This window comes from Oratosquilla oratoria, chromosome 40, assembly GCF_046742065.1.
Source record: "Oratosquilla oratoria isolate Oo_2021 chromosome 40, ASM4674206v1, whole genome shotgun sequence".
NCBI classification, from domain to species: domain Eukaryota; kingdom Metazoa; phylum Arthropoda; class Malacostraca; order Stomatopoda; family Squillidae; genus Oratosquilla; species Oratosquilla oratoria.
In genome coordinates this window covers 8432910-8449950 of record NC_134816.1, presented here as the reverse complement: position 1 = coordinate 8449950, position 17041 = coordinate 8432910, and the positions used below count along the sequence as shown (strand labels likewise).

At 39.4% G+C, this 17041-nt stretch overlaps 1 protein-coding gene across 2 annotated transcripts in view; it reads right to left on the bottom strand.

The window, feature by feature from the left end:
• Nucleotides 1–17041, bottom strand: part of LOC143020631 (serine/threonine-protein kinase RIO3) — a 130169-nt gene that overhangs the window by 70218 nt on the left and 42910 nt on the right. For both annotated transcript variants that reach the window (XM_076177119.1, XM_076177118.1), the window contains exons 4-6: nt 12611–12711; nt 5629–5808; nt 5466–5531 (exon numbers count right to left, since the gene is read on the bottom strand). In XM_076177119.1, coding sequence (XP_076033234.1) covers nt 5466–5531; nt 5629–5808; nt 12611–12711 — 347 coding nt within the window. The remainder of the gene's footprint in view (nt 1–5465; nt 5532–5628; nt 5809–12610; nt 12712–17041) is intronic.

The following is a 17041-nucleotide window of genomic DNA, read 5'->3' as shown; positions in this document are numbered from 1 at the left end:
AAATATACAATATAACTAAATACTCAAAGAAGGAAAGGTACCACAGGACTGGAAAAATGCAAATATTGTGCCAATATATAAAGGAGGAAACAAGGATAATCCAACCAACTACAGACCGGTCTCCCTAACAAGCACAGTAGCAAAAATAAGTGAAAAAGTTAACAAAAGTAAATGGGTTAAACATCTGGAAGAAAAAAACTATAATGAATCCAAATCAATTTGGATTTAGACAAGGAAGATCATGTACAACAAACCTGATCTGCTTCTATTTGAGACTAATAGAAATAATACAAGAGAGGGAAGGATGGGCAGGCTGTGCCTTTCTAGACCTACAAAAAGCATTTGATAAGGTACCACACAAGAACCTAATAAGAAAAATAGAATCAATAGGTGGCATCAAAGGAAAATTATTGGAATGGATGGAAGACTTTCTCACTGGGAGAAAAATGAGGGTAATAATTAGAGACAAATAATTGAATTGGGAAGAAATTATTAGGTTTGGTACTAGCTCCAATCATGTTTGCCATATATATAAATGACATGGATAAAGGAGTAATGTTACATGAATTTCTTTGCAGATGATGCAATTGTTGGGTGGAAATGGAGGGATTACAGAGATAATGGCTTGTGGTGTGATGTAAGGGATGGGAAAAGTTGCCAGGTATCTTGATAAACAATTTAGTACTCAAAACAGAAATGGATATTGAGATTTTGAGTTTATTTCAATATGCAGAATGTTTGTTTACACAATGGGGTTGCCAGAGGCTGCCAATATTTTATCTATTTTACTATGTGTGTGATAGAAGAAAGCTGAAGATAAATGTGGGTAAAAGTAAGGTGATGAGATGTACAAAGGGTGAAAGTGGCAGTAGACTGGAAGTGAGCATTAAGGGAGAGCGACTGGAGGAAGTGGATAGTTTTAGATACTTGGGTACAAATGTGGCAGGAAAAGGTGGAGTGAAGGTGGAGGTAGAATGTAGATTGAGAGAAGCGAGTAAATGCCTTGGTGGATTAAAAAGTGAGAGGGGGGTCGCCGATTTAATGAAGCGGCCTTGCTGTGGATGTGCTGTGTCTTGCGACACTGCTTCTGACCCAGGGCAGTGGACAAGGTGCAGGGATGACTCGTCATCCAGCAGGTGCTAAGATGAGAGGGAGGGTGGAGGGGTGTGGAGTGTATTCAGGGATGGAATGGGTGGGAATGATTTCATGCCTTTTCCTTTTTGGCTACCTCCCTTGTAAGGGGTAAAAAGCCTTGGTATATGTATGTACTATGTATAAAAAGTTTGAATCAAAATATAGCTGTACAACTTGGTAGGAGTGTTGCCACCATCATAGAGATATTTTTTAAATGTTTAAAAAAAAATTGTTAATGTGCAAGATTCTTTTCGCCTAATTACAGGGCTTGCCCCGTTAAAATCTCCCATAATTACCAGGTTACCTCCATCCTTCAGCATCTCATTTAATGAATGCCTTGTGTCTTCTAACATTTTCTAATGTTTGCCCTCTTTCCAAGAACCCGTTTTTGGGGGCACATAAATCATTAAAAGCTTTCTACTTTTTATGTCTCTACTTCAACTTTTATCATGATCCTTTCCACACTGTTTACACCCTCTGTAACTTTTGTCACATTTAATTTTTTCTTAGCCAGAAACATGACCCCTTTGCCCTGTTTCTCATCTCTATTTTTGACCCAATGATTATATAATCCATGTCCAAAACTAGTGGTAATGGACCCCCTAATTTCATCTCCACAATTCCCATTATATCTGGTTTTTCTTCTAATATGTAATAATTTAATTCACTTAATCCTGAAAGCAATCTGTCTATGTTAGTATAAGCCATTTTTTTTTTCTCCTTGTTTTCTGTTCCTTTCATTTTGCTTACCCAAGCATGCCATTTTCTCACCTCGTGTCTAAAACTCCCCAAAACTCCTTTCTTTCGGCCTCCATTCTCTTCATTTATTTTTTTTAGTTTCATTTCTTAGTGTCTTCTCTCTGTTCCCTCAACATTCACTTCTCTTTTTATCCATATATTGTTGTAGTGTTCACTTTTTGCTTTCCTGATTTTGCTAGTATGTCTTCTACTACCATTTGTGACCTTAATTTTATCTTTAGTGGTTGATTTCTTTTTTTTTTTAGTATTGTCCCATTCTATATACTTCTATTTCCTTTTCTATTTCTTGCTCTCTGTCTTGTACTTCTTTTAGAATTTATTTTGCTATTTCTTTTTTTGCTTTTTCCCTCAAGGACCTAATCATGCCATGTTTTTCCTTTAGTCCATATACAATACAATTATTTTTAATCCTCTGTATCTCAAACCCAATTTGCTTTCCCTTTGACCACTTGAATAATTGTGTCCTTTGCATTCTCCTGCATTTGTTGTTGCACATTTAAAAGCTATCTCTCTGTTTTCTGTTTTCATTCCATTTCATAATATTTTGCAAATTTTCTTCAATTCTTTCATTGCTTGTATTTTGTTTTTCCTTTCATTTTCACATTTAATCTGAATTATTCTTTTTTTAATTCACTCGGTTCATTATCTATTTCAGTATTCCTATTCTTTAGATCACACACCTCTTTGTTTACATCGAAGTAGTCTTTTCTTAAATTCATAACCTCTTTCTTTAGTTCTATGAATTCCCTCTCCCATCAGTTTCTGTTGAAACTCCTTTCCATGCCTATGATCTGACTAAAATTTTTTCTTTCATACTTACCAAATCCAGAAAAACTATCGTCATATTAGCCTTAGTAGTCCTCTAGGAGTTTCTAGGCCTCTGTTTACAGTAAGTTTCGGTATAGCACCTCCAGAGGGCTGTGTTTGTGTCAACATTTGATTAAAAATCATTGCCATTTTCAGTTAATCCTTCTTGATTTTGTTGCATTTTCTCTTGATAGACAGTACTAGCACCGTTTTAGATCATTTTGGGCAACCACAAGTGCTCACCCTCCCACTCAATACAACCAAGGCCTCTTGCTTTCCTTGAACTAATGAGAATTTTTGTCTAATTCAGTAGCATGGATGGAGTACAAAATGAGGTGAGGAGGAGAGCATGGATGGAAAAGGAGTTGGGAGATATGGTTGATGAAAGAGTATTGGGATGGTTTGGACACATGGAAAGAATGAGTGAAGAAAGATTTATTGTGGAAGTGTGGAAGGCAGAGTTTAGTTTGTTCCAGACATCAATCACTATGTGGGAAGCTATTCTTTTTTCAAATTTCTTTTGTAACTGTCCTTCTTTAGCTTCTTTTCATGTCCTTTTGTTTCTCTTCTGTCCCATTTTAATAAGTTGTCTCTATCAAGAATTTCCATTCCTTTCACAATTCTGTAAATGGTCAACAAATCACCTTTCTCTTCTCTGTTCCAGTGTTGATAAGTGTAATTTCTCCAATCTTTGCATGCAAAATTTGATAGTATAGGTGCCATTTTTGTCGCTACTCTTTGATTTTTTTTTTCTTTTTTGTGCTGTGCCCATAGTGTTGCAGCATACTCTAGTTTAGGTTTTATTAGTGTAACCACTATTTTCCTATTTTCTTTACCATTTCTTCATCCATGTAGTTGAAGGCCACTTTCATTGATCTTAGTAAGTTAAAAGTCTCTCCAAATACAGTAACATGTTTATCAAGTGTCAAATCACTTGAGATAATCACTCCCAGGTCCCTTTCTGAGTCGACTTTTTGACTTCTTGTTTCCAATTTTAAATTGACCCGATATTCTATTTTTGCTTTTTCCAAATTCCATTATACTACATTTCTTAATGTTAAAGTTCACTTCACATCTGACCCCATTCCCATATTCTGTCCAGGTCTTCTTGTAGCGATCTGCAATTTTCTTTTGTGCTTACTCTCTCGAGTAATTTGGCATCGTCTCATCCATATCGTTTATATATATGGTAAACATTAAAGGAGCCAATACAGAGCCTTGCGGAATGCCACTCTTTACATCTTCCCAGTTCAAATTTTTGTCTCTACCACTCTCATTTTTCTCCCACTTAAGAAATCCTTCATCCATTCTATGACTTTGGAGTGGGTGCAGAGAAAGTGTCATTGGGCAGTGTAATGTCCAAAACTACTAGGCTTTCATGAGGTATGGGGATTGTGATGATTTTACTGTGCTTGCAGATGATGGTTAAGGTGTTGTGTAAATAGCTGTAGTTTACAATGTTGGCAAATACAGACGCTCCTCTACTTACGTTCATTTGTTTTACGTTTTTTCGATTTTACGTTTGAACTGTAAAAAAATATTGTAAAAAAAAAAAAAAAAAGGAGTGAATTTTTTAGTTTAGCGCGCTCTTCGTAGTTCAAACGATACTTGCGCATGACGCTGCATCCATTGTTTACATTTCACAAACGATAAACTGATAATGCCTAGCCTCCTCCTCCTCCTTCACCATCTCAATTTATGTGGCTTGAATTTAATTTAATTGAAATTAATGTTATTATTTTACAATGTTATGTGTATAATTAATGATAATTAATGTTATTATTTTACAATGTTATGTGTATAATTAATGATTTAGGGGTGTTTTATAAGATACGGTAATAGAATTTATGGATGTATAGTACAGTAACAACTTCGTTCATTTTCAACTTATGTTCGGCCTTTCGGTACGTAACTAAAACGTAAGTTGAGGAGCGTCTGTATATGTATAACATGTGGTACTATATATTTTTGGTGGATGTTATTCAAAAATGAAAGGAGTAATGCTCATGGTGTCTTGTCTCTTTCTCTACAATTTTTCATACCTAGGCTAGAGGAAGTGGATCGCTTTAGATATTTGGGGTTGCATGTGGCAGGAAAGAGAGTGGAGGTAAAGGTAAATTATAGATTGAGAGAAGCAAGTAAATGTCTTGGGAGATTAAAAAGTGTTATGAGAAATAGACATTTGGGAACGGATGCAAAGAGGTGATTGTGCTGACAGCTTTGTATGGGACAGAGATATGGAATTTAAGAGAGGCAGAGAGGTAAAATTTAAACATGTTTTACATGAAATGTCTGAGAAGTATGGTAGGGGTTACTAGGTTGGATAGAGTGAGAAACAAGGAGGTGAGGAGGAGGGCAGGAATGGAAAAGGAAAGGGCAGATAAGGCTAATGAAAGAGTATTGGGGTGGTTTGGACACATGGATAGAATGAGTGAAGAAAGATTAGTAAAAGATGTCTAGAAGGCAGAGGTGGAAGGAAAGAACTTGCGGGGGCAACCAAGGATGAGATGGATGGATGGGGGGCATTGAGAAAGAGGGGAATGTCTGTTGAGGAAGGGAGAAGGCAGGACATAGGGATGAATGGAAAATGGCCATGTATAGATGATACTGTTATGAAAGGGTGTACTTATGTGCGAATGATGTTTTGACACAGCCCATTGGGATTTTTCCCCTGTCTTCCCTAGAAATCAATCTTGCACCCCCTGGTTAAGAACCACTTCTCTACATGTAACATAATTGAAACCCTTAGAAGATTTTCAACACACCTTGTCATGAACTCGTTGTTTACGTCGCAGTTCAGCCCTTGCTCCTGACTGCAATTTATTATAAACCTGTAAAAAAATATTTTCTTTAAAAAATGTATTTAAAACTAAAATGGCAGATTTCAATGAAGAAAGAAAAATTTCAAGTTTACAATCTTCAACAAACCTTGTTAGACAATTCCATATCAAATCCCCCACCATCACCTGTGTTGATACCAGGTGGAAGGTTCATGATTCTCTCTGCATTCTTGCGGCCACTAATGCCAAGGTCGTGCTTGGTGACGATTGTATCGCCACATTTTACATAACCACATGCGGGAATCAGAGGGTCTATCTTGCCTCGTGCCTATCCAAAAAATAAAAACATTTAAGAACTTGTGATCATGCTCTTACAAATACACAAAAAAGTCTCATAATAAAGACAATGACACCATAAATGATGGAATGGATGAGACTTCCTGATTGGGAGGAAAATGAGAGTTGTAATTAGAGAAAAATTCTCCAACTGGGAAGGAGTAAAAAGCGGTGTCCTGCAAGGATCAGTACTGGCCCTGATCATGTTCACCGTATACATTAATGACATGAATGAAGGTGTGGAGTGCTATATGAATTTCTTTGCAGATGATGCAAAATTACTAAAGAAGGTAAAAACGGAAGAGGACTGCAACTCATTGCAACAAGATCTGGACACAATCTGGAATTGGACTCAAAAGTGGGAAGTAAAATCTAATATAAAGAAATGCAGTATAATGGAATTTGGTAAGAGTAAAAACAGAATATCAAAAGATTACAGAATTGAGGAAGAAAAAGTAAAAAAAGCAGACTCGGGAAAAAAATCTTGGAGTGATGATTGGAAAGGACATGAAACCAGATAAGCATATAAATAAAATATTCAGAGAAACCTACAAGTTATTGAGGTCAATCAAAGTGACATTTGCTTATTTGGATGAAGAAATGATAAAGAAAATACTAACTACACTAATAAGACCAAAACTTGAGTATGCAGCATCACTTTGGACGCCCAGTACCAAAAAGAATACTAAGAAACTAGAAAGAATACAAAGAGCGACAACCAAACTAGCACGACTCTCGCTGAACTAACATATGATCAAAGACTGTCCAAATTGAATCTACCAACTTTGGAACAAAGAAGAGAAAGAGGAGATTTGCTGACTATCTACAGAATAATGAAAGGAATGGAAGTTTTAGACAGGAACGACTTTTTATTGTGGGACAATGGTAAAATGAGAGGACATGGAAAAAAACTGAAAAAGGACAGTTATAGAAAAAACTTGAAAAGGAAGTTTCCCACACAGAGCAATAAATACATGGAACAAATTAGACAACAAAACAGTATGTGCAAACACTATACAAGATTTTAAGATAAAACTTGATGCAGAGAGATACAAAGACGGGTCACCATGAGCATAGCTCCTTCCCGTATATTACAACTAGGTAGGTAAATACATATACCAAAGGCTTTTTCCCCCTTACAAGGAAGGTAGCCAAAAAACAAAGGCATAAAATCCACTTCCACCCATTCCATCCCCAACATACTCCAATCCCATCCACCCTCTTCCCTCCCTCTTATCTTGGCACCTCCCGGTTGATGGGTCATACCTGTATGTTGCCCACTGCCCTGGGTCACAAGACACAGCACATCCACAGCTAGCCCATTTCATTAAATCAGCAACCCCACCCCCCCTCTCTGTCCCCTCATGCAGAAAAGGAGAAAACAGAGAGAAATCCCTTTGGGCTGTGTCAAATTATTTTTACAGAATTATGAAAGGAAAAGAATGCCTTGGTAGAGAGGACTTATCAAAGTGGGACAGAGGAAAAAAAAAAAAAAAAAAAGAGGACATGCAATGAAACTCAAAAAAGATAACTACAGAAGATACCTGAAAAAGAACAGCTTCCCACACAGTGATAGATATATGAAACAAATTGGATGAAGAAATAGTGTGTGCAAACACAATACAATAATTTAAGAACAAACTTGATCTTCCAAGATACAAAAACGGGTCACCACAAGCATAGTTCCCCTTCCCGTATAATACAACTAGGTAAATACATACTCCCTCACCCCCATCCCCCACCCATTCCCCCTCACGCATCACACCATCATCCATACACAACCATTCTCCATTCACTCTTATCTTTTGCCCTCTCCCATCCTTCCTCAACAGACATTCCTCTCTTTCCCAATGCCCCTTTTACCCCTAGCCATCCACCTCATCCTAGGCTGCCCCCTCATGTTCACTCCTTCCACCTCTGCTTTCCATACCTCTTTTACTAGTCTTTCTTCACTCATTCTTTCCATGTGTCCAATACTCTTTCATCAACCCTATCTCCCAACTCCCTTTCCATCCCTGGTCTCCTCATTTCTCACTCTACCCAGCCTAGTAACCCTTATCATACTTCTCAGGCACCTCATCTCCAACACATTCAAACTCCTCCTCCTTATGTTCCATGTTTCTGCCCTGTATGGTGCTGTCGGCCTAATCACTCCTGAAAAAGAATAGCTTCCCACACAGAGTGATAGATACCTGGAACAAACTGAATGAAGAAACAGTGAGTGCAAAAACTATACAAGAATTTAAGATCAAACTGGATGCTGAAAGATACAAAAGCGGGTCACTACGAGCGTAGCTCTCTTCCCGTAAAATACAACTAGGTAAATACTAGGTAAAAATACAATCTCCTTTTAGCATCCATTACCAAATGTCTATTTCTCATTATATTTTTTAATCTCTCAAGGCATTCACTTCTCCCAATCTACATTATACCTCCAACTCCACTCCTTTTCCTGCCACATCCATACCCAAGTATATAAACTACCCATTTCCTCCAGTCTTTCTCCCTTAATACTCACTTCCAGTCTGTTGCCACTTTCTCTCCTTGTACATCTCATCACCTTACTTTTACCTACATCTATCTTCAACTTCTTTTGCACACCTTCTCAAATTCTGTCACTAACTTCCTCAATCCCTCCTCTGATCCTACTACAAGTGTAGTGTTGTCAGCAAACAACAACTGGTTTATCTCCCACTTTTCTCTATTTTCTTTAACCATCTCTAATACCTGACCCAGTACCCATAAATGATACACGGGATAAAATGTCTAGTAAATTTTTTTTCACAAGTTGACAAAAATGTATGAAAATTTTGGCAAAAGGTAAGGATGCCATTTGGGTTTTAATGAGAAAGGTATGCTGTTGTATAAATACAAGTCTGTTGGATAGGGAGTGTCACTAAAAAGTTGGCACTGTCCAGGAATCAAACTAGAGACCTCGTACTATCTGGGCAGGTGTGCTTACCAATTACACCACAGTCACCTCTAGTACATCTCCCTTCCCTAGGTCTCCACCAGTCTGGAAATGTGCATTGGTTTGGGATCCTACTCCCTGCGCCATGTTGGGTAGAGAGTGTCATTGAAAGGTTGGCACTGCCCAGGAATCAAACCCAAGACCTCCTGCTGTCCAGGCAGGCATGCTTACCAATTACACCATAGTCACTTCTATTTACCACTTGCACAGTCATCATAACAGAAATAATCGCAATCCAACCAACTAATCTATCCTTTGCCATAGATCTATAATGCAGGTGACCCACAGCTCCCAGGTAACTGACACCAACACTAGATTGGCTTGTAAGTCATAAAGAAAAACTGTTGTTATTGTCTGAGTATAGCTAATGTGGGTAATCTTGAGACAAGGTGTTCAGTATCTTCTGAGTGATGGCTGCATCAGGGAGCAGCTTCTGTGGCCTGGCCCATTCTGTATTGGTACAGATAGTTGCCAACTTATGACCACGGTATGTTCTAACTGACCAGTTGCAAGTCAAAATAGTCATATACTGGTCTTTATCATATACAAAGTTAAACATGTCTGGATTATAGTCTATAATTATAGATCTTACCTCATATTTTAAATGTATCTGCATCAGTTCTTGAGATATCACATGCCCATGAGTACCATGTGTGACCAATTTAGAAAAATGAAAATATAAACAAATAACGCAAATGTAAACAATAATGTGCAAATATAAACACATAAATATAAAAGAAAACCGTTGAATAATTGTAGCTGAACCAGAGGGGCATCATTATCTCCCTGATGGTGTATAAAAATTCCTTCCACTAACTGTATCTACACAGATGCACATTAGTGCAGGGGTGGAATAGAAAATGATAGGGGAGAGACAGAATCGAAAATTGCAGATTCAATTTTTTGCAAATTTTCTTTTTTAATATATCAAATTCATTTTTGATATTTAAAAGAAGAAATAAATTTGAAATATTTGGAATGTGGCACGTGACCAGCAGGTCACTCACTGCTCAAAGCAGCATAAGACCATTACTCTTCACCGTCATGTGCCACCCCAATACCCCGCCATGGTCTCAGTCTCCTTATATAGCTACCAGTGGTGGGCAGCGATAAATTTTGCGATAAAGCGATAATGTAAAGCGATAAATTAGTCCTATAACGATAAAGCGATAAATTTCCAAGATACCTTAAAGCGATAAATCCTGCGATAAATACAAAAATACTCAATTTTTGCTACTTATCCATTTAAAAACCTCTTTTTTTACACTTAAAACACCATATCTGTTTGCTGCGTAACAATGAGCCTGTAACCTCCCGCCGTAACGGTTTTTCGTCTTCTACTTTATCGCTGGATTTATCGCGGGAAATTTGAAAGCGATAAATTTTTCCGGTTAAAGCGATATTATCGCTTTACTTATCGCAACGCCCACCACTGATAGCTACCATTGTGTGTTGAACTACACCAAGATTCACCTGTGCTCCACTATTTTGTACTTCAGCTCATTTTTGTCATCTATGCATTGTTTATTGTAAGTATACATACTGTTCTATAAGGTTAATAAGATTTCTACCAATTTATTGAATGAGAAGTGATTTTTAGAGTGATTATGGTGTTAATATGTGGTGACCCTATACGTAAGCTTAGACCCTAAGCAGTCTAACAACAGTCCAGTATCCCTAACTGCACTCTTAATGCATAAATCATAATTTAGGAGCATATGCCAGGGAGTGTGTCGCTTCACTCATACAACAGTGCCAGTCACAAATTCCTACCAATTTATATCAAATGTGAAGTAATTTTTGGAACAATGTGTTAACTTAGACCCTAGGCTGTTTGGTAACAGCCCAGTGTCCCTAAAAGCACTCATAATGCATCATGTCATCTGTCATCATCATCATCATATTATGTTCAAAGGTGCTGTTGTTGTAGTATGTACTGTTGTGTTGTAGCATAAAATATACAAGTACATACATATATACATTTACCAAGGCTTTTTCCCCCTTACAAGGGAGGTAGCCAAAAATGAAAAGGCATAAAATCATTCCCACCCATTCCATCCCTGAATATACTCCACACCCTTCCACCCTCCCTCTTATCTTAGCACCTCCTGGATGATGGGTCATCCCTGCACCTTGTCCACTGCCCTGGGTCAGAAGCAGTGTTTACTGTAATCCAGTGTGTTCCAATGTGTTGATGTGGTTGAGGTTCCCTAGGCAGTGGAAAGAGTTTTTGGATTTTCAAAAAGCATGGCTGTTCATGATCCAATGTGTTGCTTAGGTTCCCTGGGCAGTGGAAAAAGTTTATGGACTTTAAAAAAATTGTGGCTGTCTGCGATCCAATGTGTTGTTACTTAGGTTCCCTTGACAATGGAAAAAGTCCAATGTGTTGTTGAAGTTCCCTAAGCAGTGGATTTTTTTTTGCAAATTTCCAATAATTGCAGCTGTCCTTGTCTCAAACTACCAAGACTATTGAGAGCTTACTGTACATTATTTTAGAAACTAGTGTTGTTATTATTTGTTTGCAATGATTCTGTATTGAGAATATATCTTATATGAAAAAATACATGTTTACATTCTCGGGCAGGGGTAAGCAACCATTAGTACATGTGCCAAGTGTGGCATACCAATGATTGTATGAAGGAGTGATTGTGCCAACAGCACTGTATGGGGTAGAAATGTGGAACATCATAAAGGAAGAGAGGAGTTTAAATGTGTTTGAGATGAAATGCTTAAGAAGGATGGTAGAGGTTACTTGGCTGGATAGAGTGAGAAATGAGGAGGTGAGGAGGAGAACAGGAGTGAAAAGGGAGTTGGGAGATAGGGTTGATAAAAGAGAATTGGGATAGTTTGGACACATGGAAAGAATGAGTGAAGAAAGATTAGTAAAAGAGATGTGAAAGGCAGAGGTGGCTGGAGTGAACATGAGGGGGCAACTAAGGATGAGATGGATGGATGGGGTTAAAGGAGCATTGGGAAAGAGGGGAATGTCTGTTGAGGAACAAAGGGAGAAGACAGAAGATAGGGGTGGGTGTAGAATGGTTGTATATGGATGATGCTGTGATGCATGGAAGGGAGTGGGTGGGGATGGGGGGGGGGGTTGAGGGAAATGTGAGAATAATATTTTGATGCAGCCCGAAGGGATTTCTCCTAATCTTCTCTTTTTCTGCATGAAGGGACAGAGAGGGGGGTGGCCAATTAAATGAAGTGGCCTTGCTGTGGATGTGCTGTGTCTTACTGCACTACTTCTGACCCAGGGCAGTGGGTGAAATACAGGGATGACCCATCAACCAGGAGCCAAGAAAAGAGGGAAGGAGGGGTGGTGAATGGGAGTGGAGTTTGTGGGGATAAAATGGGTGGGAATGGATTTATGCTTTGACTTTGGCTACCTCCCTTGTACGGGGTGGAAAAGCCCTTGGTATATGTATGTATGTAATTTCACTGCGGACCAAAAGGTCTGTCACCATACTTTATCATTGCAATTCATTGTAAGACACAGAACACAGCATCATACACTACCCTAGTCTAATCTTACAAATAGAACATATTTCTTCCCTGAGTGACTTGTGGGCCAATCCAGTGGCCATTGGTGGTTACCTATGAGCCATAAGTCTCCTGCAAGAGCAAACCAAGGCAATGGATTGACTGACACACCATCCTCTCCATAATATTTGTATCAGGTACAGTTTATCAGGTACATGTGCACTAGCTCAAAAGGGTATTTTGTGCAGTACAGTAACAGATTTTCTACATTTACAGGGGTCAGCACCTAAAACCCCATGAAAATAGATACTTCTAAAACTAAAAAGTTTACTAAAACACTTGCTTCAAATGAGTCCAAATCTCGTTCTTCTTCATCAATTTCTTCCTCCCATTCATAACCATACCACTCAGGGCACACTTTGTATTTGCTGTATGAGACTGACACTGAAAAGGGAAAAACCAATACAATTAGCATAAATTTATCAATATGACAAAAGGGGTAAATGTTGGTCTAGGGTAGTAAGAATTATAGGAGAGGTAATTCTTATATGCAAGGGGGGACGGAGACGGGGGGGTCGCCGATTGGATGAAGCGGCCTTGCTGTGGATGTGCTGTGTCTTGCGACACTGCTTCTGACCCAGGGCGGTGGGCAGGGTGCAGGGATGACCCGTCATCCAGGAGGTGCTCAGATGAGAGGGAGGGTGGGAGGGGTGTGGAGTGTATGTAGGGATGAAATGGGTGGGAGTGTTTTTATGCCTTTCCCTTTTTGGCTACCTCCCTTGGAAGGGGGAAAAAGCCTTGGTATATGTATGTATGTATGTAAATATTAGTTACAAATACAAGAGAAAGAGGAAAAGGACAGAAGGTACAGAGGTGCTTAACCACTTTAGTACAACTCAAATTCTCACACACAGCATCAGCTGCTATATGTAATTTGTATAACACTACTCGCATTGTAAAATACCAAGTCCTTGCCATATTACTCATTCTTTTTTACTCTGAGTAATAGTAAACACAGAAAACATTATCAAACCAATTCATAGAAAACAAGGGTAACTCATGTATATATATAAAAAAAAAAAAAAAAAAAAATATATATATATATATATACATATATATATATATATATATATATATATATATATATATATATATATATATATGAACATTTTTAGAAGCTCCGCCGTGGGATACGAACCCTGACCCGTGCGTCGAAAATCACGAGGTATATATATATATATATATATATATACAGTATATATATATCAAGACACCAAATGCTGGCATCCTTGTGTAGACACTCATGCCTCATGACACCTACATGAGCATCATTATACCAAAGTGGTTAAAGTAAACTGCTTAAATGAGAAAGAAAAGGAGTACAAGAAGAACCTGAGAGAGGAGTGGGAGGTGAGTGAAGGATAGCGTAGAACTAGGAGTGGAGGAGGAAGGGGGGTGGTTCAAGAAGACAGTCACAATGTGTGTAAAGATGGTATGTGGAACAAGGAGGATAGAATGAAATAGAAGGAAGGATAGTGAGTGGTGGGATAATGAAGGAAAGAAGGTTGGAGAAGAGAAGAAGCAAGCATTTTGCAGATTAAAAAAAAAAAAAAAAAAAAAAAGTAAAGTACAAGATAAAGGAGGTGCAGATGTGAATGGGGTAAGCGTATGACAGAAAATTTTGAAAGTAATAAGATGTTTTGGAAAGAAATTAAGAGAGGAAAAGGAGGTGAATCAAGTAGAGAAGAGAAGGTAAAAGGTGCAGATGGAGAGATGATAATGGAAGAGAAGGCAGTAAGAGAAAGATGGGCAGAGTATTTTAGGGAGTTGTTAAATGTGAAGGAGGATAGGGAGGGAAAGGTAGTTGTAGTGGGAAGTACTAAGAAAATGACCATGATGAGTGAGGAAAATGGAGGAGAAATAAGGAAAGAGGAGGTGAAGGCAGTTAAGATGATGAGAGCAGGTAAGGCACCCGGTTTGGATGGGTGTCATGAAGAATGTCTATAAAAGTGAGGTACAGTGATGGTGGTCTGGCTGGTGAGGTTATTTAATGTTTGATTAAAAGAGGGTAGAGTGCCAGAGGACTGAAGGAGTGCTTGTATAGTTCTGCTTTACAAGGGAAAGGGGGACAAGTGTGAGTGTAGTGGTTTCGGAGGAATATGTTTGTGGAATGTGGCCAGGAAGACTTGTGGGAGGGTTTTGATTGAGAGGATTGGGAGGGGAACAAAGGGAGTGGTTGGTGAGGGGCAGTGTGGGTTGAAGACAGGTAGGGGTTGTGTGGATCAGATTTTTGTGGTGGGGCAGATATATGAGAAAGCTTTAGGAAAGAGTGGGGATGTTTTTTTGATCCTTTATGGATTTGGAAAAGGCTTGTGACAGGGTGGATGAGGGGGTGCTGTGGGGGGGTGTTGCAGATGTATGGGATGGGAGGAGGGCTGTTGAGAGCAGTAAAGAGTTTTTACGATAGTAGAGCCTGTGTTAGAATCAGAAATGGAGAGAGCAAGTAGTTTGAGGTGGGGTGGAACTTTGCCAGGGATGTGTTATCTCGCCTTGGCTGTTCATTTTATACATGGATGGGGTGATGCAAGAGGTAGATGCAAGGGTGACGGTTCGGGGATTGGAGATGGTTGAAGAGGGTGGAGAAAGATGGGAGATGGGCCAGTTGTTTGCTGACAATGCTGCACTTATAGCAAGATTGGGGGAGGGATTGGGGAAGTTGGTGATGGAGTTTGGGAGGGAGTGAAGTTGAAGATTGGTGAGGATGGAGGTGGGGTGATGGGGGTGTACAGGGGGGAGAATGTGGCAGTGGGCTGGAAGTGAGTACTGGGGGAGAGAGACTGAAGGTAGGTGGTTTTGGATGCTTGGGTGTGAATGTGGCAGGAGGGGGGAAGTGGAAGTGGAGGTAGAGTGCGGGTTGGGAGAGGCAAGTGGATGCCTTGGATGATTGGAAATTGTGGCAAGAGATGGACATTTGGGAGTGGATGCTGAGAGGAGATTGTATATGGGAATGATTATGCCAACAGTGCTGTGTGGGGCACAAGCATGGAACATACGCGGGGAAGAGAGGAGTTTGCATGTATTTATTTACCTAGTTGTATCTTATGGGAAGGGAAGCTATGCTCACGGTGTCCCATCTTTGTATCTCACAGTGTCTAATTTGCTCATGAATTCGTGTATGCTTTTTGCACACAATTGTTTTGTTCAGTTTGTTCTAGATATCCACCACTCTGAGATTTTTTGTTTTTTCCAGGTCTCTTCTATATTCTTTTTTAGTTTCTTTTCATGTCCTTTGTATTTCTCTTATCCCAATTTAATAAGTCTTCTCTATTGAGGACTTCTGTGCCTCTCATGATTCTGTAGATGATCAGAAGGTCACCTCTTTCTCTTCTTTGTTCCAAAGTCGGTAGTTTCAATTTAGCCAATCTCTCCTCATATGACAGGTTTGAAAGTGTTGGGGCCATTTTTGTGGCTGCCCTTTGGATTCTTTCAATTTTCTTTATATTATTTTTGTTACTGGGTGACCATAGTGTCACAGTATACTCCAATCTAGGCCTTATTAGTGTGACTAGTATTTTGTTTTAATTGTTTCTTCGTCTATGTAGGTAAAAGCTACCTTTATTGATCTTAACAAGTTGTAGGATTGTTCAACAATTTTGTTTATCTGTTTATCAGGGGGCATGTCATCTGAGATAATTACTCCCAGGTCTTTTTCAAATCCAACTTTCTTTACTTTCTTTGTTCCAAATTTATATTGTCTTGATATTCTTTGTTTACTTTTTCTGAACTTCATTATGCTACATTTCTTAATATTGAAGTCTACTTCCCACTTCTCACTCCATTTCCAAACCTTGTTTAGGTTTCTCTGTAATGATTCACAATCAGTTTCAGTATTCAATTTCCTCAGCAATTTAGCAACATCTGCAACAAAACTCATGTAACATTCCACATTTTCATCCATGTCATTCACATAAATAGTGAACATTATTGGAGCCAATAACAATCCCTGTGGAACTCCACTAATCACCTCCCAAGCTAAACTCTTTTCTCTGAGCACTACTCTCATTTTTCTGCCATGCGACCCCCTCTCCGTCCCCTCATGCAGAAAAGGAGAAGACAAGGAGAAATCCCTTCCGGCTGCATCAAATTTTGCTCACACATGCTACCTCACCCCCCATCCACCTCATGTATCACAACATCATCCATATACAACCATTTTCCATTCACCCCTCTCTTCTGTCCTCTCCCGTCCTTCCTCAACAGAGTCATTCCCCTCTTCCCCAAAGCCCCTTTCACTCCATCCATCCATCTCATCCTAAGTTGCCCTCTCATGTTCACTCCCTCCACATCTGCCTTCCATACCTCTTTTACTAGTCTTTCCTCACTCATTCTTTCTATGTGTCCAAACCATCCTAATACTCTTTCATCTACCCTATCTCCCAACTCCCTTACCACCCCTGTTCTCCTCCTCACCTCCTCATTTCTCACTCTATCCAGCCTAGTCCATCCATCCATATACCAAGGCTTTTTCCCCCTTCCAAGGGAGGTAGCCAAAAAGGGAAAGGCATAAAAACATTCCCACCCATTTCATCCCTAAATACACTCCACACCCCTCCCACCCTCCCTCTAATCTGAGCACCTCCTGAATGACGGGTCATCCCTGCACCCTGCCCACCGCCCTGGGTCAGAAGCAGTGTCGCAAGACACAGCACATCCACAGCAAGGCCGCTTCATTTAATCGGCGACCCCCCCTCTCCGTCCCCCCTTGCATATAAGG